Source organism: Lepus europaeus, chromosome 3 (assembly GCF_033115175.1).
Source record: "Lepus europaeus isolate LE1 chromosome 3, mLepTim1.pri, whole genome shotgun sequence".
Lineage (NCBI taxonomy): Eukaryota > Metazoa > Chordata > Mammalia > Lagomorpha > Leporidae > Lepus > Lepus europaeus.
In genome coordinates this window covers 6,069,577-6,093,540 of record NC_084829.1, presented here as the reverse complement: position 1 = coordinate 6,093,540, position 23,964 = coordinate 6,069,577, and the positions used below count along the sequence as shown (strand labels likewise).

Here is a 23,964-nt window from a genome sequence, read left to right as displayed (position 1 = left end):
ACAGTGAGGGAACACTTCATCTGCAGGTTCACTCCCCAGAGGGTCGGGCCAGGTCAAAGCCAGGAGCCTGGACCTCAATCCAGGACCCCACATGGGTGGCAGGGACCCAACTATTTGAGTCATTATCCGCTGCCTCCCAGAGCACACATCAGAAGCTGGAACTGGGAGGAAAGCCAGGACTCCAGCCCAGGAACTCCAATATGGGGTGTGGGTGTCCCAAGCGGTGTTTTAACCACTGTGCCAAACACCCAACCCCATTATTATATTTTAGCTTCCATGTATGAGAGAGAGAGAACATGTGGTATTTGTCTCTCTGTGTCTGGATTATTCTGCTTCATCATGATCTCTAGTTCCATCCGTCTTGCTGCTAATGTCAGGATTTCATTCTCTGTGATGGCAGAAATACAGTCCACCCTACATGTACACCATTTTCTCCGCCCGGCCATCCATCTACAAACACCCACATTGATTCCGTAGAAGTAGTCAATCCAAACACACACTGGTGACTGCTAGGGCTTCAGAAGGGGAAGAGACGGGGAGACAGGGAGACAAGGGGTTGGGTAATGGGAACTAAAACACAGAATGATGACCGTGACGGGCTCTGCTGGTTTGCAATACAGGATGACTGTGGCTTACAATGTAGTCTGATATTCTGTACAAAAACCTAGAATAGAGGAGCTGGTAGGCTCAAAACACAGACTAAAAGGAAGGACATGGAAAGGCTGGGATCACCAGTTTAAGCTGCGTGTATGTATTGAAAAGCTGTGCAGGTTAACCCAAAATTTAAAACGAAGTGCAGGGGGCAAGTGTTTGGTGCAGTTAAGACGCTGCTTGGGACACCCACATCCCACACCAGAGCGCCTGCGTTCAAGGTCCAGCTCTGCTTCTGGCTCCAGCTTCCTGCTAACATGCCCCCGGGAGGCAGCAAATGGTGGGTCAAGTCCTCGGCCCCTGCCCCTCACATGAGAGACCCAGACTGACCCGAGGCTCCTTGCTTTGTCCTGGCCCAGTCCTGGCTGTTGTAGGAATTTGGGGACTGGACAGCAGGTGGAAGATCTCTCTCTATCTCTCTCCCTCTCTCTCCTTCCCCCCCCCCCATGGGTGTATGTGTGTTTCATTGTCTTTCAAATGAATAGAAATATTAAGATAAATTTTTGAAAATCAAAGCGCATTTTTCAACAGAAGGAAGAAAAGGAGGAAGGGAAGAAAGGAAGGAAAGAGAGGGAGGCAAGCCAGTCCCTGAGCAATGGAGTTGAATGCAAGCTTTTTTTTTTTTTTTTAAGTATTGCATCACATTTGTGAGAATCTGCTCATCCCCAGTTGTTGGAGAGGCTGCCAACATGGTTCCAGGGAAGGACTAAAGAACAAGAGTTCCATGGGAATTGCCTAGACTACCTGTGGGGTTTCTCACTCTCTTTCTGCATCAAGTTGAAAAACCCCTGGATAAACAGACATTTAGTTTGAATCTCAGTGACCAGAGAACCCATCCACTGCCACACAAGCTCGGGAAGAAATGTGTCGTGCAGGCACACAAAGGAAAAGCACCCTGCTTAGTGCAAGCAGGCAGAGCAGCACGTCCAAGCGGAATCCAGGTAGAGAAAGGAAGTGAGGAAAGCACTTGGGTGTCGAGCGAGAGAGACAGGTGCAGACTGCAGCCAACTGGAGAGCTCATGTCTATCTAAAGGGGGAAGCTGCTCTCAGCTCCAGCCAGCTGGGGCCAACCAGCACCGCAGACCCCACTGTTACCGGCTTTGTGGAATGTGAGATGCTGGCATTGCAAGCAGCGGCTTAACCCTCTGCCCCACAAAACCCACCCCCACGTAGTAAGGGCACTGGACTCAAGCTCTTATGTGGAAACTCCTGAATTCATGGGCATGAAACCGGTCAGCATAACTAAACCCTGTGCAAGCTCTAAAACCTCCATGTTGTGCCTCTGGACCAAACCCTGTGACAGAAATCAATCAACCCAGACCGGAGCTGTTGATTCAATCTCCTAACGTCTCAGGCATCCATCTGCTTCTTTCCCTACCTACAGTCGCCTCCATCCTTTCTCAGCTGCCAGTGCAGTGGCCTCCCACATGGACAACCTGCCTTTCTCTCCACCCAATGCCAGGCCCACTCAGTCTTCACACTTCAGGCCCTGCCTCTGCCCCTGCGTGGCGTGGCCCAGCCTCCCCGTTACCACACACCGCCTTCATTGGCTGGGCTGTCCTAGGGGCTCACACATGCAAGCTCTGCCCTACCACAAGGCTCCATGACAGGTTTTGTTTCTTCTGGAAGATTCTACCCATGGCTCTCTTTTCTTCCCCCTGAACCCTAACTCCAGGAACCTGTGGTTACACCGCCTTTGGAAATGGGATTGTTGCAATTGTGATCAAGAGTGGACCTCAGTTTCTTAGAAAGAGAAGGAGACCCACAGACATACACGGAGGGAAGGCAGCCGTGCGAGGTCAGGGGCAAGAAATTTTAGAGAGACAGCTACAAGGCAAGGAACACCAAAGATTGCCAGCCAGCAACAAAAGCTAGGAGTCAGACAGAAGGAGTCTGCTGCCAGGCCTTCAGAGGGCGTATGCTCTGGCCATTCCAGGCTCCTGGCCCCCAGAACTGGGAGGGGATGCCCTTCTGTTGTGTTAAGGCACCAAGTCTATGGCCCCTTGCTAAGGTAGGCGTCTGGAAACTGATACAATCATTCAACCTAAAGTAGGTTTTCCCCAGTTGGAAACATGTGAGCACCTGCCACAGTTCATCATGGGTCAACTACGTATCTCCCACCAGACCCTAAGAGGCATGGGGTCAGAAGCCACTTCCCCCTGCTCACCTCAGAGTACCTGGAGAGCCCCTACATTACCGAGGTCCTCACAGAGGCTAGATTCGCTCCCTGAATTCTGTTTCGTGTTCACGCGCCTTTGGGCTCTTGAGATGTGAGGGATGGGGTGTCCTAAGTCTAATGCCTCCTTGTCCTTCGTTCTCCCCAACCACTAAGGCTGCAGGGCACGTTAGAAATCACCTGGCTCCCCAGCCTCACCTGCCCCGCTGGTTTTCAGATGAGAAAATGGTGCCGTCTCCGCAGGCTGCCAGCTGTCACTTGCTACAGCTGTCAGCGCGCTCCACTCTGAACAGCACGGTGTCGGCTGTGACTGCCTAGCCCGAGGGTCCAGAGGCGGCCTCCTTCACCTGCAGAAGGAAGCATGGGAGTTGGCGATGGCTATCACTGTGCAGCGGCATCTCTGTTTAATTAGGATGATAGACTTTTAAGCAGGGAAGGCTCCTTGGACATCATCGGAGCAGCCTCATCCTCCTTCAGTAAGAGAAGCCTCATGGATGCCTTCAGTGTGGCGAGGTGGATGCTGTGAGTCAGTCAGCGAACCACTGCTGATGTGTCCTCCACGTATTTCTGAGTAGTTGCCCCACACCCACACTCCAGGGTCCAGAAAGATGGCCTTCAAGTCTCTCTGTTCAATACCGCCCCGGGACTGGCTGGGTCTGTGGTGACCCCAGCACAGCCCTGTCTCTGTGTCCTTTTTTTACTTTCTGTTCACCTGTCCACCTCCCCCAAAGGTAGGACACCATTCACCCCAATGCAGCAGATACTGAGCTATCAACTTTTTAAAAAAATTACGTATTTATTTGATAGACAGGGTTACAGAGAAAGAGGGAGAGACAGAGAGATCTTCCACCCACTGGCTCCCTCTCCAAATGGCCACAATGGCCAGGGCTGAGCCAAGCCAAAGCCAGGAGCCAGGAACTCCATCCAGGTCTCCCATGAGGGTGGCAGGGGCCCAACCACTTGTGCCATCTTCTGCTGCCTTTCTGGGAGTATTGGAAGGAATTGGACTGGAAGCAGAGCAGCCAGAACTCTAACCAGCACTGCAGTACAGGGTGCTGACGTCACAAGCAGTGGCTTAACCTGCTGTGCCACGCTATCCCTCTAAGCTATAACCTTTTGAAGAGGCTTTGCTGACAATTCAGAAAGGATACAAGAGCTATGTACAAGTGCTGCCCCCACCCACCACCACCCAACCCTCTGCAAAGACACCCCTGTAGTTGGAGAAGCGCTTCAGAGTCCAGTGTGCCTGAGCCTCAGTCCAGGGACCCTGTGGCCACAGGAAAGATGAGCAACCTCGAGGCAGCTCAGTCTGAGGCCCACCTCCCTCCATGCTCTGGGATCAACACTCACCAGGAATCCCGTGCCCTTTGGAGAAGTCCCACGGGTCCTCGCCGCGCCGCGGTATTCTCTGTGTTAGATTCCAAAGCAGCTACCAGCTGGGTGGCTGAGCAAACAGGAGCACTTCACCTTCCCGCTCTGGGGGCTGGCAGTCCAAGAGGAAGGTAGCAGTAGGGCTGGCTCCCTCTGGGGGCTGGGAGGCAAAATCTGCTCCAGGCCCTCGTCCGTGTTGCTGATGATGTGTGAGTGGTCATGGGCGCTACTTGGTTTATTGAGTCACTACTCACTATTCTAGTTCTTTTTTTTCTTTTTAAGATTTTTTTTTATTTGAAAGAGTTACAAACAGGGATAGAGACAGAGAAAGAGGTCTTTCATTCGCTGGTTCACTCCCCAAATGGCCTCAATGGCAGGAGCTGAGCTGATCTGAAGCCAGGAGCCAGGAGCTTCTCCTGGGTCTCCCACATGAATGCAGGGGCCCAAGCACTTGGGTTATCTTCTGCTGCTTTCCCAGGTGCATTAGCTGGGAGCTAGATTGGAAGTGGAGCAGCAGGGACTGGAACCAGTACCCTTGTGGGATGCCAGCTTTGTAGGCCTGGGCTTTAACCCACTGTGCCACAACACTGGCCCCCTCACTCCAATTCTGACTCTGATGCCACCTGACTGTCGTCAAATCATCTTCCTGTGTGTGTGTGTGTGTCCCCCACTAGTCATATGGGAGTAGGACCCAACCTAATGACACAATTTCAGCATTAACTTTACCTCTGCAAAGATGCTATTTTCAAATAAGACCACATTTAAGGTTCTGGGGTTAGGATTCAACTCATCTTTTTGGAAGGATAAAACAATTCAACCCATGAAACCCTAAATAATTGTAGTACAGTCCAATGCCAATCATTTCGCTAGCCTGAGTTGGTCCTTTTGAAATGTACCTTTTCATCCACCCTACCTCACTTCTACTACTTTGACCTCATTTAAATTCCTTATTGAATTCTCCCTCCAAAAAAAAAAATCCCTGGCCCAGGTTCACCCAGGCTCACATGGCTTATACCCAGACAATGCTCAGAGCAGCAGCCATGTGCCCTGGGTGCTGTTCCCCACTTTGCCCAGGGCTCTGAGCAATGGAGCACACATGTAAACACAAAACTGAAACAGAGAGCCCCGCAAATCTGAGCGAGCCCTTGACATCTCACAGCAAGCAGCTAATAAAACCTGGAATAGAGGGTCCTCATGGTACAGCAGCAGGTCAGCTGCCTCTTGCAAGGCCAGCATCCCATATCCCATGGCATAGCACCTGTTCCAAGTCCAGGCTGCTCCGCTTCCAACCCAGCTCCCTGCTTATGCACCTGGGAAAGCAGCAGATGGCCCAAGTGCTTGGGCCCCTGCACTCACATGGGAGACTAGGATGGAGTCCCTGGCTCCTGGCTTCCATCTGGCCCAGGTCTGGTTGTTGTGGCCATCTGGGGAATGAATCAGCAGAGAGAAGATCGATCTCTCTCTCTCTCTCTCACTTCCCTCCCTCTCTCCAATTCTGCCTTTTGAATAAATAAACAAACAAACAAACAAATAAGTAAATAAATGTTTCGGGAAAAAAAACTGGCGTAGAAAGAGATGGCTTAAACTTGAGGTCTAAGTTGGTGTCTGAGACCTCCTTGTGTAACTATAACAAAATGCCTGAGCCTGGGTCCTTTACAGGAAAAGAGGAGCTCACGGCTCTGGAAGTTTGGAGTCTCTGATGAAGGCCTCATGCAGACAGCATCACAGGATCTGCCAGAGAAAGATCACTGAGGTGGGCAGCAGGAGAGCAGGGCGGGGGTAACAATCCGCTCTCATGGAAACTGAGCCCTCCCACAGGACCTAAACGACTCCCTGCAGGAAGCATTCGTCCATTCTTGGGGGTGGAGCCTCCGCAACTTTACTTTCCCAAGGCCCCGCCTCCTGAAGCTCCTACCACATCAACATGGCCACCCTGGGGACCAAGCGTTCCACCAGTGGGCCTCTGGGAGCACAAACCACTCCAACCACAGCAGTCCCACTCCAAATTAGAATCCCGGTCCACGTACTGCACCCACCTGTCTCTATGGAAAGAGAGATGAGCAGGCTGCAGAGTGGACTCCTAGCTCAGGTGCCTAAGAAGCTGTGCACAGGTGGACTACAGGCCAATCTCTGGGAGCTCCTGAAAACACAAACAAGGACTATTCCCTGGCCCAAGAACTGACCAACAGGACCATGACCACTTGGGAGAGGTGACTTGAAATCACCAAGTGGCTCAAGAATACCAGGAGAGAGTTGAGTGACAGAGGGACCATGAACTCTGCAGTGTGGTTCCCTAAGTGAGGAGAACACTTGGTGATCTGGAAACTGAAGCCCAAGAAGGCAGACAGGGTGTCCCCACTTCTCAATGCCTCACCTGTGGGAAGCTCTCCAAACACAACGTCACACGTGCTCTTCCCCACACCTCCGCATGCAGTCAACACCTGTCTCCCGGTTTCAGGGCTAAGGATACCAAAGCCTTGAGACAGTAAATAACTGGATAGTTTTAGAGCCAAAAGTGTAAGGAGGAAGACAGAACGCAATCCCACATCAGCCTGGTGGACTCCAAGCCATAGCCTGGCATGTGCTCCTTTCCATTTTACGTTAGCAAATGATTCAGGTTGGTCAGGAAGGTATTGGTTAAGGTCAATGAGGGTGCACTTCCTGTGTTAGGGCTAACAGGTTCAGTTCCTAAAGTTTATTACTGTATAGCCTCTTCATACGCACAAACAGAAGGAAAGTTTACCCAGAAAAGTTCTGCACAGATTGTCTCCAGAGCTCAGCCTCAAGCCAAGGGTGGAGAAGGGAGAAGGGATACAAAACACTTTAAACAGATGAATCAGGTGAAATTATGAAAATGAAGTCACAGGTTCTGTTAGGAGACATGGTTGTCCTTTCCTTGGTGCGGCCACAGCCTTGACCTGTGGGGAAGAGTTCCATCTCTAGTGACAAGCAGCCACATTTTAGATGACACTTCTAAGGAGATTAATGGACTCAACCTGTCTTCCATTGAAATAAATGAGTTTCCCCAAGTTTAATAAATTCCCTGCAGGCAGCTACGAAGGTCATGCAGCAGGTAAAACCCTAGGGAGGACAGTGTCTACAGCTGAGAAGCCTGCCGCCAAGGTGCGGGCTCAGCCACCCACAATGAGCTGGGAAAGGCTGAGCCGAGAAGCCTGGGGGCCACTGCAGTGGGTGAGGTCGCCACAGGGTCTCCAAGGCTTTGGGAGGGGAGCTTTCTCTTCCCACCTGGGGAAGCTCAGCCACCCCAATGCCTCCACCTTATGTGTCAGGAAACAACCCTTTCCCTAACTTTGGGGCCGGCGTTGTGGCACAGTGGGTTAAGCCACCACTTGCAATGCCGGCACCCCCTATGAGTGCCAGTTTGAGTCCTGGTGCTCTGCTTCTGATCCAGGTCCCTGCTCATGTGCCTGGGAAGGCCAGTGGATGGTGTTCCAAGTGCTTGGGGCCCTGCCACCCACATGAGAGACACCAGTGCAGTTCTAGGCTCTTGGCCTCTTTGAGGAATGAGCCGGCAGATGGAAGAACTCTGTGTGTCTCCCTTTCTCTCTGTAAGTCTGCCTTTCAAATAAATAAATAAATAACTGTGAAGAAAGAAAGAAAGAGAGGGAGGGAGGGAGGGAGGGAGGGAGGAAGGAAGGAAGGAAGGAAGGAAGGAAGGAAGGAAGGAAGGAAGGAAGAGAGAGAGAGAAATCAAACTACCTGCAGGAACACTGCTTAAAAAAAAAAAAAAAGACCCTAACTTTGACACAGGAGACTGGGCATGTCTGTTCATTCTCCTTGCTCTGATTCCCTTAAAATAAATTGTTTTCTAAAATAAGGCCGCTGAATAAAGGAGTGTCATTAAATCTTTAACTTCCAACAAGGTGCCGCTAGCCATGTGTGTGTAATGAGAGCTTGAGATGTGGTTGCTCTGAACTGAGGTATGCTGAAAGGCTAGAATGTAACTAATTTTGAAAGCCCAGTATAAAAAATGTAAAAGGGCTTGCTAATAAGTTTTATACCTATTCAATATTGTAAGTATGTTTATACATTGTGTTAAATAAAAGGTATTATCAAAATTAATTTCACTTCCATCTTTCTTACTTTTTAATTTGTGGCTATTTGAAAATGATACTTAATTATGTGGCTTACAATATTCTTTTTAAGGTATTTATTTTATTCATACATCTCTCATATGCCGGTTCACTGTCCAAATGCCCACAATAGCCAGGGTGGGCCAGGCTGAAGCAGGACCTCAGAAAACAATCCAGGTCCCCATTGCAGGTAGCATGGACCCAACTACACGGTCCAACACCTGCTGTCTCCCAGGGCCTGCATTATCTGGAAGCTAGAACAAGGAGCAAAGCCAGGACTCAAACCAGAATATTCTAAGTAGACTCTTTTTTACAAAAATTATTTATTATCTATTTTGAAAGGCGGAGTTACAGAGACAGAGAGGCAGAGACAGACAGAAGTCATCCATGCACTGGTTCAGTTCCCAAATGGCTGCAACGGCCAAGCTGGGCTAGACAAAAGCCAGGAGCCAGGACCCACCTGGGTCCAGGGGCCCAAGCACTTGGGCCATCTTCTGCTGCCTTCCCAGGTGCATTAGCAGGGAGCTGGAATGGCAGCGCAGCAGCCAGGACTCAAACCAGTGCCCAGATGGGATGCAGGTGGTGGCCTTACCTGCTATGCCACAGCCCTGGCCCTCTAAGTAGTATCTTAACCAATAAGCGAGTGCCCCGTGCCCCACGTCGGTTTTCCTTAGGATTAAAACACTATGTTAAACGCTTCCCTGGGAGCTTTCAGATTTGAGTTAGAGCGGCTAAGATGAGGCTGTTAAATTCTTTTCTCAAGGATTTTGAAGCTGCACAAAAGTCAATCAGCTCCAATTTGCATAGAACTTTGCCACACAAAGAGGGAGACTTAATGTATGCGAAATTGTAAAAATCATTTAGGAGGTCAAGGAATCCCGGGGCAGAATACAGAAGATGACAAAAGAGTCTAATTTTCCTTCAAAGCTCAGAAAGCAGGGTGCAGGGAAAAGATGCTGACCTAAGTTTTTCAGCTGAGCAGACTGAAGGCAGAAGGAGGTGTCCATGAGCACTGTGTATTGCTGACAGGCTAAAGCACTGGACATGTATGCCAGAACCTGACTGCTAGCGAAACAGACAGCCGAGAGTGGGAGCCAGGTTTCTCACCGATGGGGTAAGGGGTTAGAGAGAGGCAAGTGGAGGCAGAGGGAATGGCCCATGGCGCAGTGCATCTGAGCCGAGACATCAGTGTGAACTCACGTTTATCCTGATATGGCCACACAGCAAAGCAGTCACGACTGTGCACATGTGCACACATGTGTTTTTGTGCACCTACTTGCTCAATCATCAACCGCAATCCGTCAGCAGAGACAGGCACGACGACGGCCCAGGATTGCCAACAAAGGGAAGCAAAGCTCCTTGGAGAAACTGCTGACGGGCCTCAAGAAATCGCCACGGCTTGTATGAAAAAGCTTGAGGGTCCCCCTACTATGCAGACACAGGATGTCAAAGCGGAGGGTGGGGGCCCTTTTCATGGGCAAAGGAAAACAGACAAATTCCTTGGAACTAAAAAAAAGAATAGAAAAGAAATACTTGGGGTTTTCTTGTTTGCTTTTTATCCTGTAACAGACATATTGAATTTCAAGTCCCATCTGCAGTTGCCTTGGCATGATCCGACCAAATAATTCTGCAGGGCTTACGTGGGCTGGACACGCCCCACATCTGAGTGGTTGATTTTCTTTTTTGAAATTTTTATTAATACATATTTCATGTATTTCATAGGAACAGTTCTAAGATGACAACCTTACTTCCCTCCCTCCTTCCTTCCTTTCTTTTTTTCTTTCATTTTTGCAAGGACATGATTTTGATCCAATCTATTATCACGGGCTTAATTCACCACGAACCATAATATTACAAGTAAAAATAGGAAGACAGGAGTATAAACACAGGAGTATAAACAAGGGCTAAAAGCACTGATCATATCACAAGATGCCCATTAAAAGAAAGCCTTTGGGTGGAGAAGCTGCTACAGGGTAATAATAAAAAAATATTCTAGGGGCCAGCATTGCAGCCTACAGCGCCAGCATCCCATACGGGTGCCGGCTTGACTTCTGACTGCACCACTTCTGATCCATCTCCCTGATAGTGCTCCTGGGAAAGCAGCAGGAGATGGCTCAAGTGCTTGGGCCCCCGTACTCATGTGGGAGACCTGGGAGAAGCACCTGGTTCCTGGCCTTGGTCTGGCCCAGCTCTAGCCATTGAGGCCATTTGGGGAGTGAACCAGTGGGATGGAAGACCTCTCTCTCTCTCTCTAACTCTCCCTTTCAAAAAAATAAATAAATAAAAATTTTTAAATGCCAGTGAATGCATTTAAGTGAAATTTAAGAAGGACAAAGAAAAAATTATACAGATTACAACAAATTATCTTCAAGGGAACATAACGTCGATTGACATCAGATTTTCTAACGCCACACTGGAGATATATTTACCCCATAAATGTGTATAATTATTATTTGTCAATTAATATAATGTACTGTTATTTTTAAATGGAATAATGAAAACAAAGTAAAATAAAATAATGTACAATCAAAATCCTAAGAAATTAAAATAAGAATTCCAAAGATTAAAAGCCCCAGGCCCTGCACTTGGCACAGTGACTTCAGCTGCCTCCTACAACACTGGCATCTCACAGTAAACTGCCAATAAAATCCAGAATAGAGGGGCCTCATGATGCTGCAGTGTGTCCAGCTCCCTCTTGCAAGGCCAGCATCCCATATCCCATAGCATAGCACCCGTTCCAAGTCCCAGCTGCTCCGCTTCCAACCCAGATCCCTGCTGATACACCTGGGCAAGCAGTGGAAGATGGCCCAAGTCCAAGTGTCCCTTCACCCACGTGGGAGACTAAGTTGATGTTCCATGTCCTGGCTTTGGCCTGGCCCAGCCCCAACCACTGAGGCCATTGAGGCCATTTGGAGAGTGAAACAGAGGATGAAAGATCTCTCTCTCTGTCTCTCTCTCTCTTTCTCTCTCTCTCTCTCCCTCTCTATCTGTGTCTCTCTACCTCTCTCTGTAACTCTGCCTTTCAAATAAACATAATAGATCAATGAGCTATGCATGCTTTTGTACATAATTCTGTGTGTATATTTCACAATAAAAACTATGTAACTCTTAAAATAAGGCATTTATTTTTAAGAAAAAAAAGCTAATCACACTCATACATTTCAAACTTAGCCTTTGTTCTCAGAATTCAAATTTCTGCATTGAGATCAAGCTTGTTCAGCCATATATGTAAAGTCCAAAGATTTCAACCTATTTCCCATAGAGTCGCAGGACCAAAATGAGAATAAATCACTTTACCAAGTACCAGAGGCGAGGGTGGACCCAAGCCTCCTGAAGTGGAATTTTATTGGGATACCTGCCAACATGTCCCCCCACAAACTTTGGATCCACCTCCTGTTTATACGACTGATCACTTAAATATGGTATAGTTATCATTTCAGTGCAAAGAGCTGTATACATTTGCATTCATAATTGGGTTGGGGGTTTTAGCTGAAGGAATGGAAGATGGAGAATAATTCATGAGAGTGAAGTGTTGCCAGACTAACCCATTCCAATTCTGTGGTAGTGACTTTTTTTTTCTAGAAGACAGAGATGGAATTCCCTAGTGACCCTGACATCTGGTCCTGCAAACCATTTCGAGGGGCAGGTTTTGTGGCTTGTTTTGGTTTTTGTTTTGGGAGGGTGCTTGTTTCTTTTTTGTGGTGGCAGCTTCTGGAGGGTCCACTTATGGTGGATTGGCAGAGAGAGCGGAGAAGCTACAGGCACACTGTCACCACACCGGGCTTGCCGCGGCTGGACTGAGGGAGGGAGGTGGTGCCCATCCAGCCCCAGATTAGCCACGGTCTCTTCTTGGCAGCGTCAGGAGTAAGGAGCTTCCTGGGTTTGTCCCTTAAATTCCACATGCAGATCCCCGCTGCACCGGTGGCTTTTTTCCTCTCCTGAACTGCATGTGTTTCTTTAAACAAAATTGCTTATCCGAAAATACGTCGTTGCAAGACGTTGGCCTGTAACAAGCACCCTTGCGCGGACTTCCATTCGGGGGGGTGAGGGGAGCCACAACCCCAATCCCCAGTTCAGAACGTGTCAGAGGGCTAACAACCCTGGGGCCCCCACGGTGGCCCTGTCCCTTGCGTTTTTCAGACTAAGACGCGACAACCCGAGAAGCGCGGCGCGGCCAAGGTCACTGCAGTCCCGAGAAGGCACCCCCTGCTCCACTGCGCCCTTCACCGCAAATACCACAAGCGGTGGGCATTTCAAGCCAGGCAGGAAGCTCATTCTCCATGGACACCTGCCATCATGGACGGTGCCCCCACGTTCCCAAGGAGTGGGCGCGCACGGGCAACCCTGGGTCGCATGACCTTTTAATTCAAGAACTAGAAAGATCCTGATTTAAAAGCCGGGGAGGTGGGGCGAAAACCATCATTAGCATCTGCTGTCAATCATTCACCGCACCAAATAATTTACGTACTGAACTTTGCTCGCCTCTCACGCCTCACTTTCTAGAGCCACGTCAGAGAGGTGCAGAGGGAGCAACGGCCCCAGGGATGGCGCGTGCGGCTGGGTCCCCGCAGCGCCACCCAGAGCGGCCCGGGGCCCTGGGTGCGGGCTGATGTACGTGCGCACGCGCGCGGGTCCACAGGCAGCTGCCCCCCTGCACCTGGCTGGCTCCGGCTCTGCGGAGTCCCACCCCGCCCCTCACCCCGACAGCCGCCAAGTTCGGGGTGCAGGAGGATCAGAACATGTGTTGGAAGATCCCCGTGGGTGGATGAGAGGAGAAAGGCAAGGATATTCAGAGCAAAAAAAAAAAAAAAAAAAAGTCTTCAGCGCCCGGGAGACCGGGCTGTGCCACCGCGCGCGCCAGGCGGGCAGCACCTGGGCTGCGGGAGAGGGAGAGAAGCGCGGGGGCCAGCTCTGGATGCGGGGCCCCCCGCGGGGCGGGGCGGCCACCTGCGGCCCGCCCCCTCTGACCAACCTCCCGCCCTGCCATTGGAGGACTCCGGGGGCGGGTCCGAGGGACGCCTGCCTCTCGCCACCGGCCCCCGGCCCGCCCACCTCTTCGCCTCTTTGCGGAGCCTACCAGCGCGGGCCAAGGGGACACCCGGGGCCGCTCACGTGCCCTGGGACGCCGGCGAGGCGAGCCCCCGTCTCTCCGCCCCCGGGCCGGTGACATCACCTGGGGCGGGGCCCGGGCCGCCACCTCGGTGTCCTGCGGCTCCTGCGGGACGCGGGCGAGGGCCGGCGCGATGCAGTGGTTCCACGTCACCGAGTGCTGCAGTCGGGACCCCTTCGCCCGCACCGCCCGTCCCGCCCCCTCCCCTTATTTCGCTCGGTTCTGTCCTTTTCTCCACGCCTCTCCAAGTGCTGAGCGTGGGGACGGCGAGGTGGGCGCACGAGTGGCACGCCGCCTGGAGAGGCAAACTCCGCCCCACATCTGCACCCGTTCGCAGTTCTGCTGTTTATTCGAAATCCTAACCGGCTGTGGTGTAGTTGTGCAAGATCTGTGGGGGGAGGGGTTCATCTTTTTCAATTTTTTTTTTTTTACGGGTATAGGTAATAAAGTGAGCCAATGCCTTCTTCGGTACTTAGAAAAGATAAGATGTAGGCTTTTTTTTTTTTTTTTTTTTTTTTTTTTTTTTTTTTTTTTTTGCATCACTGCGTTTGGAAAGGACATATCCCCGCGCACTTTGCATTCTGAACTCAGGCTGCCCTCGGCCGCCCGCAGCACCCGGCACCGGCGCAGCGGCACGAGCCCCGGGTTGCAGAGCCTGCTGCGCCGGCACGAGGTCTGCGCCCCCGCACCAACAGGCCGTGCAGGTGTGCGCGGGTCTGGGTGTGCGTGTGCGTACGTGATGTACGTGTGTGCGTGTGCGGCGCAGTCAGCAACCGCGAGTCGCGTCGAGATGGGGAAGAAGCGAGTGCACGCTAGCGCGGGCCCGGACAGTGTGCTAAAGCCCAGAGACTCCACCTCCACATCCAAAAGTCGTCCCTGCAGAGGCTCCTGCTCAGGTGCCCTCTCCGCCCTCCTCACCCCCACCCCCACCCCCAAACCAGACTGGGTTGCTGCGTCGGCTGCAGCTGCCCCCTCGCCTGCACCAACGCAGGAGGCGGTGAAACTCACACAGGGCGGGCCGAATCCATCTGAGGGCCCCACTTTGTGCGGGCCAAACCCCGGGGCCCGGGCGTGTGCGGAGGGCGCGCCAGGGGGACAGTGAATGTGAGCACCAGCGTGCGCTCCTGCAGGGCGCCGGGCGGTGCGCACGCCAGCTCCAGGCTGCGCTCCGAGCCGGCGACTCGGTTGCAGGGAAAAGAGGGTAGGCAAGTGCAGGGGGCGGGCCGCGGAGGGGGCTTAGCTGTTTCTCCCTCTCCCGTTCCCGCTCCTCTAAGCCCCCCAACCGCCCCCTGCGTCAGGGGGAGGGGGGCTGGATTGGCTGCCCCGGCTCCTGGAGGAGATGGGGAGCACTCCGAAACAATCGAGTGGGCGCGCCAGGACTCCCCGGCTCCAGGCGGGGAGGGGAGGGGGAGCCCCGCTTCTGCGCAGGGAGGGGGCGGGGTTGGGGGGCCCCGGGAGCCTGGCGGAGGCGGGGGTGGCCGCAGGGACGGGAAAGTGGGCACCACCACCACCACCACCACCACCCCCCCGGGGGGAGCCGAGATTCCGTTGGGATCGCACATTAATTGGAGATATCTGATTAATTCCAGCTTCTGACGACTATAAATGGCGATTCTCTACCAAGGTGTCTATATTAAAAAAAAAAAATCATTCCGTGTCATCCCCCACGTCAGGCCCGCTCGAGGGCGTGAGGCTGTACTTCCTCCGCCCCCTCCTAATGGAGTGAACCATTCCCAGCTCTCCCCCCACCCTCTCTCTCTCTCTCTCTCTCTCTTCTCTCTCTCTCTCTTCTGTCTCTTCCTCGCTCCCTCTCTTTCTCTCCTCCCTCTGCCTTGCCGGTGCATAAAGTCGCCTTCGCTCCCGGAACTTGTTGGCAATGCATTTTTTTCAGGTTTCCCCCGCGTTCTCAAAACTAACTATTTAAAGGTCTGCGGCCGCAAATGGTTTGACTAAACGTAGGATGGGACTTAAGTTGAACGGCAGATACATTTCACTGATCCTCGCGGTGCAAATAGGTAAGTGGCCGCCCGGCCCGGCTCCGGGCGGGCGGCGGGGACGACCGGCAGCCCCCGGCCCGAGGCGCGGAGGGGGACCCGCGAGCCCGCGGCCGCTGCGGGTGCCGAGGGGCCCCGCAAGCTCCCCAGGGCGGGGGCAGCGGCAGCCGGGGGCTGGCGCGTCCCGCACAGGGGGACTCGGAACGCCCTCCGGGAAATGAGTGCGGCCCGCAGGTCCCGCAGAGGGCTTCCCCCAGCAAAGCGCGCGCCGCGTTCGCTTCTCCTTCTCCGGGGGTGAGACCGGGCTCGGGGCGCCCAGGGGCGATGCCCTGGCCCCTGGGAAGCTGGGTGAGGGGTGGAGAGGCGCCTGCAAGCCAGGGCTGCAAAGTTGGCGTGCAGAAGGCAGAGGTGTTCCTGGGCTCGGCTCGAACCGCTGCAGCCAGAACTTTGTCATTCTGCCGCTCCCCTCCCCCATGCTCTGGCTGCAGCGTCGGCACCGGGCGCAGCAGCCTGGGCTAGGGGAGCAGGTCGGGACCGACCTGGGACCTCAGACCACATCTGGTGCCCTGTCGGCCACTGAGGGGGCCGATCCAGACAGCTGGACAGACTTTTCTGGGCGCATTTGCCGGTTAAGCGGACACGTGGGCATCCGTCGCTTAGGTGTAGGAAAGGGTTAAGCAGTGTTTGCACTGTTTGCTGGCTGTTCTGTTCTGTGGGTTTGCCCGGGAGTGGACTGTGGACGGATTTCTGCAGTCCCCGTGTTGGGCGGCAGTGACATTGTCAGGGGGCTTCCCGGAGTTCGCAGCTTTTCCACCCAGAACGCAGAAAACAGGGCAGCCAGCAAACCCCGGGGTTCTGACGCCGGGTCAGAACATTAATTAACCGCGGCCTGAAAGTGAAAGTGAAGCGGGTTATTAATAGACTGGACCAGAGGGAAAATAAGAACTCTTCAAGCGGGTTTTCTGGAGATGCAGGGGAGTGTTGCCTCCCACCCTTTGGGGCTGGAGCCTCTGTTCTGTGCAGGCAAATCCTTGCAGTACTGGGGGGGGGGGAGGTTTTAGGGAACTGGTCTGGGGCTAGAGAGGGAGCCCACAACACTTGTCTTCCCAAGAAATGTGGAGGAAACGGGTTTTTACTTCTCTAGACATTCAAATCATTAAAATACATTCTTTGCGGTAGAGTTTTATGCATTTGGCATGGTTTTGAGTCTCCGGGTTTTTTTATTTTTTATTTTTTTTATTTTTTGCAAAAACGGGGCTTTTAGAGAGTGTAGATGGGGGGTGTTAGCGGTTTCCTTTAATTCTGAGAAATGCCTGAAGGCTTCGAATCTAGTTGTTTTGGAGCTTTGGCGTGAGCGCTCAGACTTGCCATCAATAAAGATGATTTTTGCAAAGCTCTTACATGTCGGAAATAAATGGAAGTGGCGTTTTGTAATCAGCCTGCAAATATTTAGACAGCACGGCACAGCAGTTGTTTCCGAAAGACCGATATTTTAGTCGGAGAAGGTTTCGGGTCTCTGTTTTCCCCGGTGAAAAAGAGCCTTACTTTGAGAGGTTAAAAAAAAAAAAAAAAAAAGGACAGCGGTGGTGCAAGGGAAGTGCATTTTGCACACAGGAACCCAGCCATTTGTCTGCTGTGGAATGGAAACCGAGCGTATTTGTTCCCGAATGACTGTCCTTTCCGGCACCGGAGCCTCGATCTTTATTAATTCATGGCTGGGAGCTGTCCCAAGCCATTGACATTTGGCAATAAAAGTGGGGGCTGGGGAGATGGGCAAGGTGGTGAACGCGCATGGAGACGCGGCTAGAGAAGTTTGGAATGAATGAGAAGCCGAATGAATGAACGAATGGAAACCACTCAAGACCGGGACGCCAGAGGGGACCGGGAAGAAGAGACCCGGGTGGTCTGCCCGAGCCTCGCCCGAACCGGGTTGCCGGGAAGGATGGCGAGGGACGCGCGCGCCTGCAACAGCCGGCCGGTGCGCAGGCTCCTGGCCTCCCAGCCAGGGCGGGAGCCGAAGGAGACGCCGCTGCAAAGGACGGCAATTTTCACGACTTCTTATTTTACACACGCACACACTCAGACATGCGCGGTGTGCAGGGGCTGCTCCAAAGATAACGTGACGGGAGAGCCTCCCGCCCCCGGCCAGCCCCAACTCCCTTTGGGAGAAAAAAAAAATTGCCCATGCATCTCAGGGACTTCTTTTTCGCCCGCGAGTTTTGGGGGTGGAGGTAAGGGATAAAGGAGCGCCCGAGGGCAGGGGAGGGCGCACAGTGTCCGGTGTGGTGTCTGCTGCACGCTGTGTTTGATCCGTGCGTCCTAAGGCGCAGGGAGAATTTCATTAGAACAAAGATTTCCTGGATTCTCGAGAATCCATCGGCGCTCCCTTGGCTGTTAGTCGCAGGCCTGTTTAATTTGTGTTTCTAAAGGGACCCCGGAGGTTCCGGCAGGGTCCGGGATCTGCCTGCCCCAGCCGCCATCCACTTGAACCCGGGTGGTGCCTCCCCCTGCGCTTCCAGTTCCGGATTAGAGAACGCAAGGCCCGCCTCGCTTTGCTGCGGCGATGGCGAACCGGGTGCGCTCCCTCCGAGGCTGCCGAGGGCCCGGTCACCTGCTCCCGGGCCTGCGTCTGCTGGGCGCGCGGGCACCGGCCGCTGCGCGGCGCGGGGCGGGGGCGAGGAATCGGGACCTCCTTGGAGTCGGCCGCACGGCCCGCACCCTGAACCCCCAGTTCGTCTCCCGGCCCCCTCCAGCAGCGCTGATCTGGGCTCTCCCCGCGCCCGGGGTGGGTTTGGGGCCGCTAGGTTTCGGGCACGGTGGAGAGAAATGGCCACCGCGGCCTGGAGCCCGCTTCTCGCGTCTGGCGCCTCCGGGTTTGGCCAACCCGAGGCCAGGAGCGGAACCCTCCTTGGGGCCTGGGTGTCCTCTCCCTCCCTCTCCGGCCGCCCCCAGCTTCTCTCCCGCCCCTCCGGAGCGAGCCGGAGCCCACAGCCGCAAGGTCGGCGCTCCGCAGCCGGGCTGGAGACCCAGCGGGGCCAAGGTCCTACCTGGCTGTGGCCCGCAGAGGCGGCTGCGGGTTTTTCCGGGCGTCTTAAGGGGAGGCGCCCAGGAGCCCAGAGCAGCAGGGGAACTAGGCCCGCAGACTCGGCCTCCGCGGAGGTGCGCGGAGGGCACCGGTGCAGACACAGCCGTGACCCCGCGCGGCCTCTGGGTCCCTCTTGGCAATGGGGCGGGGAGGGTGCCTCTGAGGGTCTCGCTCGCAACACAGATTCCCCGGTAGGCAATTTCGGTGACTGCTGGGGGGGGGGGGGGCTTCCCGAGATTTATTTTTTTCCATTCGTTCATTCATTCCGCAGCGTTCACCACGCACCGCGCGCGGGATGCAGCCTTGGGTTCATCAGGGTGACCCCGCGCCTCGCCGCCTCCCCACCTCCCCCTCTGCGGTACAGACCCTCCTGTTGCCTCTCAGATGGAATCGTGTCCCCGCAAGAGGCGTGACAGGGCTTGCGGGGGGAGGGATGGCGGGGAGGACGTGTTGGGAGACGAAGGAGGGAGTGAGGAGAAAGAAAGAGAGCGAGCGAGGGCCGTGAGAAGAGGGGGCGATGGAAACAGAAAAAGACACGGAGCGAGAGGCGGGAGGGAGGCAGAGCCGGAGGGGAGGCTGGACTCGCCCACCCCCCAGCCACCCACACCCGCCGCGCGCCGACCGGCTGCGGCAGACGCGGCGTGGGCTGCAGGGCCGCGCTTCTGGGCCGCGTCTCACGCACCTTCGACTCCGCGCGCCCGGGCTTGGACGCTGGGCCCGGGCCAGGGCGGCGCAGTCAGGTTGCGGGTGCGCTGGCGGGCCGAGGGCCGGCGGGGCCGGGGTCGCGGCGCTGCTGACCGGTGTCCCCTCCTCTCCGCAGCGTACCTGGTGCAGGCCGTGAGAGCTGCGGGCAAGTGCGATGCGGTCTTTAAGGGCTTTTCCGACTGTTTGCTCAAGCTGGGCGACAGCATGGCCAACTACCCGCAGGGCCTGGATGACAAGACGAACATCAAGACCGTGTGCACGTAAGTGTCCTCTCGGGGCCGTCTGGCTTTTTCTTCGGGGGGCGCTGCTGAGGTCAGAGAGTGCCGCGCCCCCGGGTTTGTGCAGCGCCAATCCCAGCCCTCTCGCCTGCTGGCTCCCACCCATCCCAGGCCAAGGCCGTCGGACAAGTCCTCGGGCCCCCGAGGCCCAGAGCCCTGGTTATAAAACCACACTGCCCAAGGAGGGCTCGTGATTTCGGCTGGGCCACAGAGGAGAGTCCTTCCGACAGCAGCCGGGTCTCAGCCCTGTGCAACCCCAAAGGCGTGCGCGCAGAGGTGCGCTGAGACCCTGGGGCGAGGGACGCGGGCAGCCGCTCCTTTCGTTCCTCAACCTCAAAATCCCTCTGCTTTGAGGCGATCATCCAGTTCCCCTGTCGGGCATCAGTGGCCGCCCGCCACCGCTCTCGGAAACAGTTTGTGTTCGGGGAGCTCTGGCAGTACTGCTAGCTTGAAGTACGGAGAAAGTCGCCCGCCTCCAGCGCACACCAAGAAAATGCGGGCACGGGACTCAGTTTCCAGGAGAAAGGCTGACACCATGTTTTATTTGTGTGCCAGTGAATTTGCCCAGCAACTGTTGAAATGAGTTTGCAGCTGATTATGAGGTTTGCCAGAGCCACCCACCTGGCTTCCCCACCTCCTCTTCCCAGCTGCAGGCCCCAAGACGCACGGGAAGGCAGTGCCCAGTGACGTTTGCCCAGAGCTCGGCTGCAAAGCACTGGTGCTGGTAGCAAAGGAGGTAACCAGCAGAGCCCTCCTGCAGGGGACCTAGGACGTCTTAGCTGCTGCAGCCCTTAGACACGCCCCCCATTCTCTGCAACACTCTTAAAAAAAAAAAAAAAAAAAAAAAACCTGCTCCCTCCTTCTCTCCTATGCCTCCAATAAAGTCAAGGCAAGAAGAGGTGCCCTTTGTTCCTAGGGACTGGAGGGAACACTTTGCATGCCAGCCTTTTTGCACAGTCAAGCCTTCCTCTCTGCCCAGTTGAGGGACTGGGGTGTGAGGGCATGGTAAGGGTGGTTGTTTGATTATGACTGAGTCCCTGTTAGAACAGCTTCCTAAGCACCACAGTGCCCAACTAGAGATGGACAAAAGGCATTGCATTCCAAAGGTCTCGGCATAGGTAAGCATCCTCGCGCACGGTGTGAGGCTGCATGGAGAGCAACTCCCAAACCCTCCTTCCATGGCTGGAACTTGGCTATTCACAAGCTCTTTTAATTTTACAGAACTTTGGTCCTGGGAAGCGGGCAGGTGAGGAGGGTCCTTCCTTGGGGTCCGCACAGCCGCTGCCAGTGGCTCCATCCTCAGCTGACGCCCACCTCCCGGAGCCCCAGGTGGAATTCTGCTCTTGTCCACTTTGGCCCTCTCCTGGGAGGACCCTGTGTCCATCCCGGGGTGCGCCAGGGAAGGAGAGGCTTAATAGACATCCTTTGAGGGGAGGAATGTAGATTACAGATCACTTCCTCAGGAGAGCTGCCTCTGGCAGCCTCTCCTGTCTATTGAACCTGGAAGACCCCTCCTCCCCCCCCCCCCACAACCCTTATTAATGGAAGAATGGAGATCTTTAGAAAAGAAACCAGGCTCGGAACAGTCTAACAAGCACCAGAAGGTGGGGTGGCAGAGAAACCAAATACAATGCCTGTCTTCAACAGGCTTACAGTCCAGACAGCCGGCACAAGGCAGAGAGGGGGAAAATGTCACTTAAGTGCGTAGAGGACAGCTGCCAGTGACCTGGCACCTGGGGCCAGGGTGAGGTGGGAGCGACAGCCGGGAGTCTCCGAGACGGAGAGATCGACCCAGCTCCAAGAGGAGACAGCGCCCCAGGAATCGATCTAGGTTTAGGGTTATATTTAGTCTCGGGAGCTATTTTGAGTTTTCAGAACAAAGGGGGACAATTTAAAAAAAAAAAAAAAAAAGGACAGGTTGGAGGAAGGTTGTGGGGGCGGGGCCAGGAGTGGAGCTGGGGAGGAGGAGGTGGCCGAACCTGGCGCTGAGTCCAGGACCCTGAGCCGAGGCCGGGAAACACAGCGGGGCCCTCGAGAGCTGGCCACGGTGCGCAGGGCGCGCGCCCGCGAGGCTGGGCCCGGGCAGCTAGGAGCTGGCCCCAAAGGCCTTAGGGAGGGGACCCCATAGGGCCCCAAACCCAGGAGAAAGACTGGGATGTGGGGAAGAAACGGGGCCAGGCGCGCAGGCCTGGAGCCCAGGCATCTGCCAAAGCAGGCGAAGGCTGCCGAGCTGGCGCCAGAGGCTCCGGACACAAACACTCACCGAGCCGGGGAGAGGCAGGCTGGAGGCTCCGGAGGGGATGAGCGGCGGGGCTGCGGAGCGCAAGGCAGGAGAGCCACGCGGAGCGGAGCCCGGGCGCGGAGGAGGGGAAGGAGAAGGAAACCGGAGGGCCTGGGGGAAACAAAAGGAGGGCGAAGGCGAGAGCCCCCGCCGCGCGAGAAGGCGGGAGACAGAAGGGGCGAGGGGGAGGAGAGTGTGCGGAGCCCGCAGGGGAGGGCCGAGCCCCGTGCCAGCCGCCCGCCTTGCAGGCTAAGAGGTATTAATGGGCGGCAGCTTGCAGGCTTAGCTCTGCTTCCCAGCTTCCCGGAGGCCCGCGAGCGATCTCTGTGCCCCAGCCGAGGTGCCAGCGCCACGCAGCAGGTGCGCCCGGGCTCTCGGCAGCCGGGTCCCCGCCTGGCTGCCCCAAGAGAGAGGACACCAGCGAGCCCAGGGGCGCCCCTCCCGGCTCGGGGGCCAGGGGCGAGGTCCGGCCAGCCGCCGGCTGGCGCAGTCCCCGGAGGGGGTCGGCGGAACTGGGGGCGGGCAGAGGGCGCCCCGGGAGGTCGGCGAGGCCGCGGAGGCTGGGCGGGAGGCTCGGGGGCGCACGCAGGCCCGCCGTGAACCCGCTTCTTCTGTGTTGTTGTGTCCCCCTCCAGATACTGGGAGGATTTCCACAGCTGTACGGTCACAGCCCTCACGGATTGCCAGGAAGGGGCGAAAGATCTGTGGGATAAACTGAGGAAAGAATCCAAAAACCTCAACATCCAAGGCAGCTTATTCGAACTCTGCGGCAGCGGCAACGGCGCGGCGGGGCCACTGCTCCCGGCGCTCCCGGTGCTGCTGGTGTCCCTCTGGGCAGCTTTGGTGACCTGGCTCCCCTTCTGAGCGCAGGGCCAGCTCCCCCGCGCGCCCACCCACACTCACTCCATGCTCCCGGAAACCGAGAGGAAGATCCATTCGTTCTTTGGGGACGTTGTGATTCTGTGATGCTGAAAACACTCATGTAGGATTGTGGGAAATCCTGGTTCTTTTTTTTTTTTTTTTAATTTCGTTCGAGTTCTCGTGTTTTCTTTGCCAAATGTTACCAATCAGTGAGCGAGCAAGCACAGCCCAATCGGACCTCAGCTTTAGTCCGTCTTCACACAAAAATAAGAAAACGGCAACCCACTCCCATTTTTAAATTTTATTTTTTTTTTTTTTGGCAAAAGTATCTCAGGAACGGCCCTGGGCCACCTACTATATTCTCATGTTAGTAACATGAAGCATGATGGGCTCCTCCTAACAGGAATGCGTGGAGAGGAGAAGGCCAGGAGAAGGAATCCCAGAGCGATGTCCACGTGCAAAGCACACGGTGACCAGTTCACACTCGCCTCTTTCTGCCAGTCTCTTGTTTTGATCATTTCCACTGCACATTTCTCCTCCAGAAAAGCGACAGGCCAGGAGGTGGCTAGGAGGGAGAGAGGGAACACGCGGAGGGAGTCGTTGGTGTCCAGTGGAGGCTGTCACAAGTGCTGCTTACGGCCACTGAAGGGTTAGCTTTACTTAACTTGCCGCATCTTTCCAGTCCTCTGCCTTTGCGTTCCCTCCTCTCTTGTTTTAGCTGTTACTCATACAGTAATACCTGAATATCCAATGGCGTAGATCACAAGGGGGGGATGTTACATGTTAACCTAAAATATAGTTAAAAAAGATTTTGACATAAAAGAGCCTTGATTTTAAAAACAAAGAGAGATGTAATTTAAAAAGTTTATTATAAATTAAATCCAGCAAAAAAAAAAGATTTGCTACAAAGTATAGAGAAGTATAAAATAAAAGTTATTGTTTGAAGTGGGGGTGTGCTTTGTTTCCTACTCCAAGCCTGCCCTGTGCGCTGAGAGCACACAGCTGATCACAGAGCCGCCTGCTCGCCGCCTGCTCGACGCTCGGCCCGGTCCCCGAAATTCTGCTGACTTAAAGGAAAGAGGAAGTTGGTTTTATAATGAATTATTATTAGTATTTTGTAAATAGCCGTTCTGCGTGCGCTTCGGAGGAAGTGGGTTTGCCCGCGGTGCAGCACGCGCGCTGGGACTGAACGCCCGAGGCCTGGCCGCTGCGCCCTTCCCCGGGCGTGGGTCTGAGCCCTAACCCGGTCCCCTCAGCCCGGCCCTAACCACGATTCGCTTCTTCCTCTGCGGTGGCCAGAGGCAGCCGGCGAAGGAACCGCCATTAAGGGCTCCAGCAGAGGGGCCGGCGGGAGGCGG

The 23,964-nt window shown here is 54.8% G+C and overlaps 1 protein-coding gene across 1 annotated transcript; it reads left to right on the top strand.

The window, feature by feature from the left end:
• Positions 1-15,193: 15,193 nt before the first annotated feature.
• On the top strand, positions 15,194-23,551 carry NRN1 (neuritin 1). The gene is made up of 3 exons (XM_062187322.1): positions 15,194-15,417; positions 19,302-19,446; positions 22,381-23,551. Exons 1-3 carry the CDS (start codon positions 15,363-15,365, stop codon positions 22,607-22,609), a joined length of 429 nt encoding a protein of 142 aa, XP_062043306.1. The 5' UTR covers positions 15,194-15,362; the 3' UTR covers positions 22,610-23,551.
• Positions 23,552-23,964: the final 413 nt, after the last annotated feature.

Excerpts from the sequence above, each read along its gene's own strand:
- NRN1 (XM_062187322.1), top strand. The coding sequence starts at position 15,363 with ATGGGACTTAAGTTGAACGGCAGATACATTTCACTGATCCTCGCGGTG. Across the intron at positions 15,418-19,301 it reads GATCCTCGCGGTGCAAATAG|CGTACCTGGTGCAGGCCGTG; the intron begins GTAAGTGGCCGC and ends TCCTCTCCGCAG. Across the intron at positions 19,447-22,380 it reads AACATCAAGACCGTGTGCAC|ATACTGGGAGGATTTCCACA; the intron begins GTAAGTGTCCTC and ends GTCCCCCTCCAG.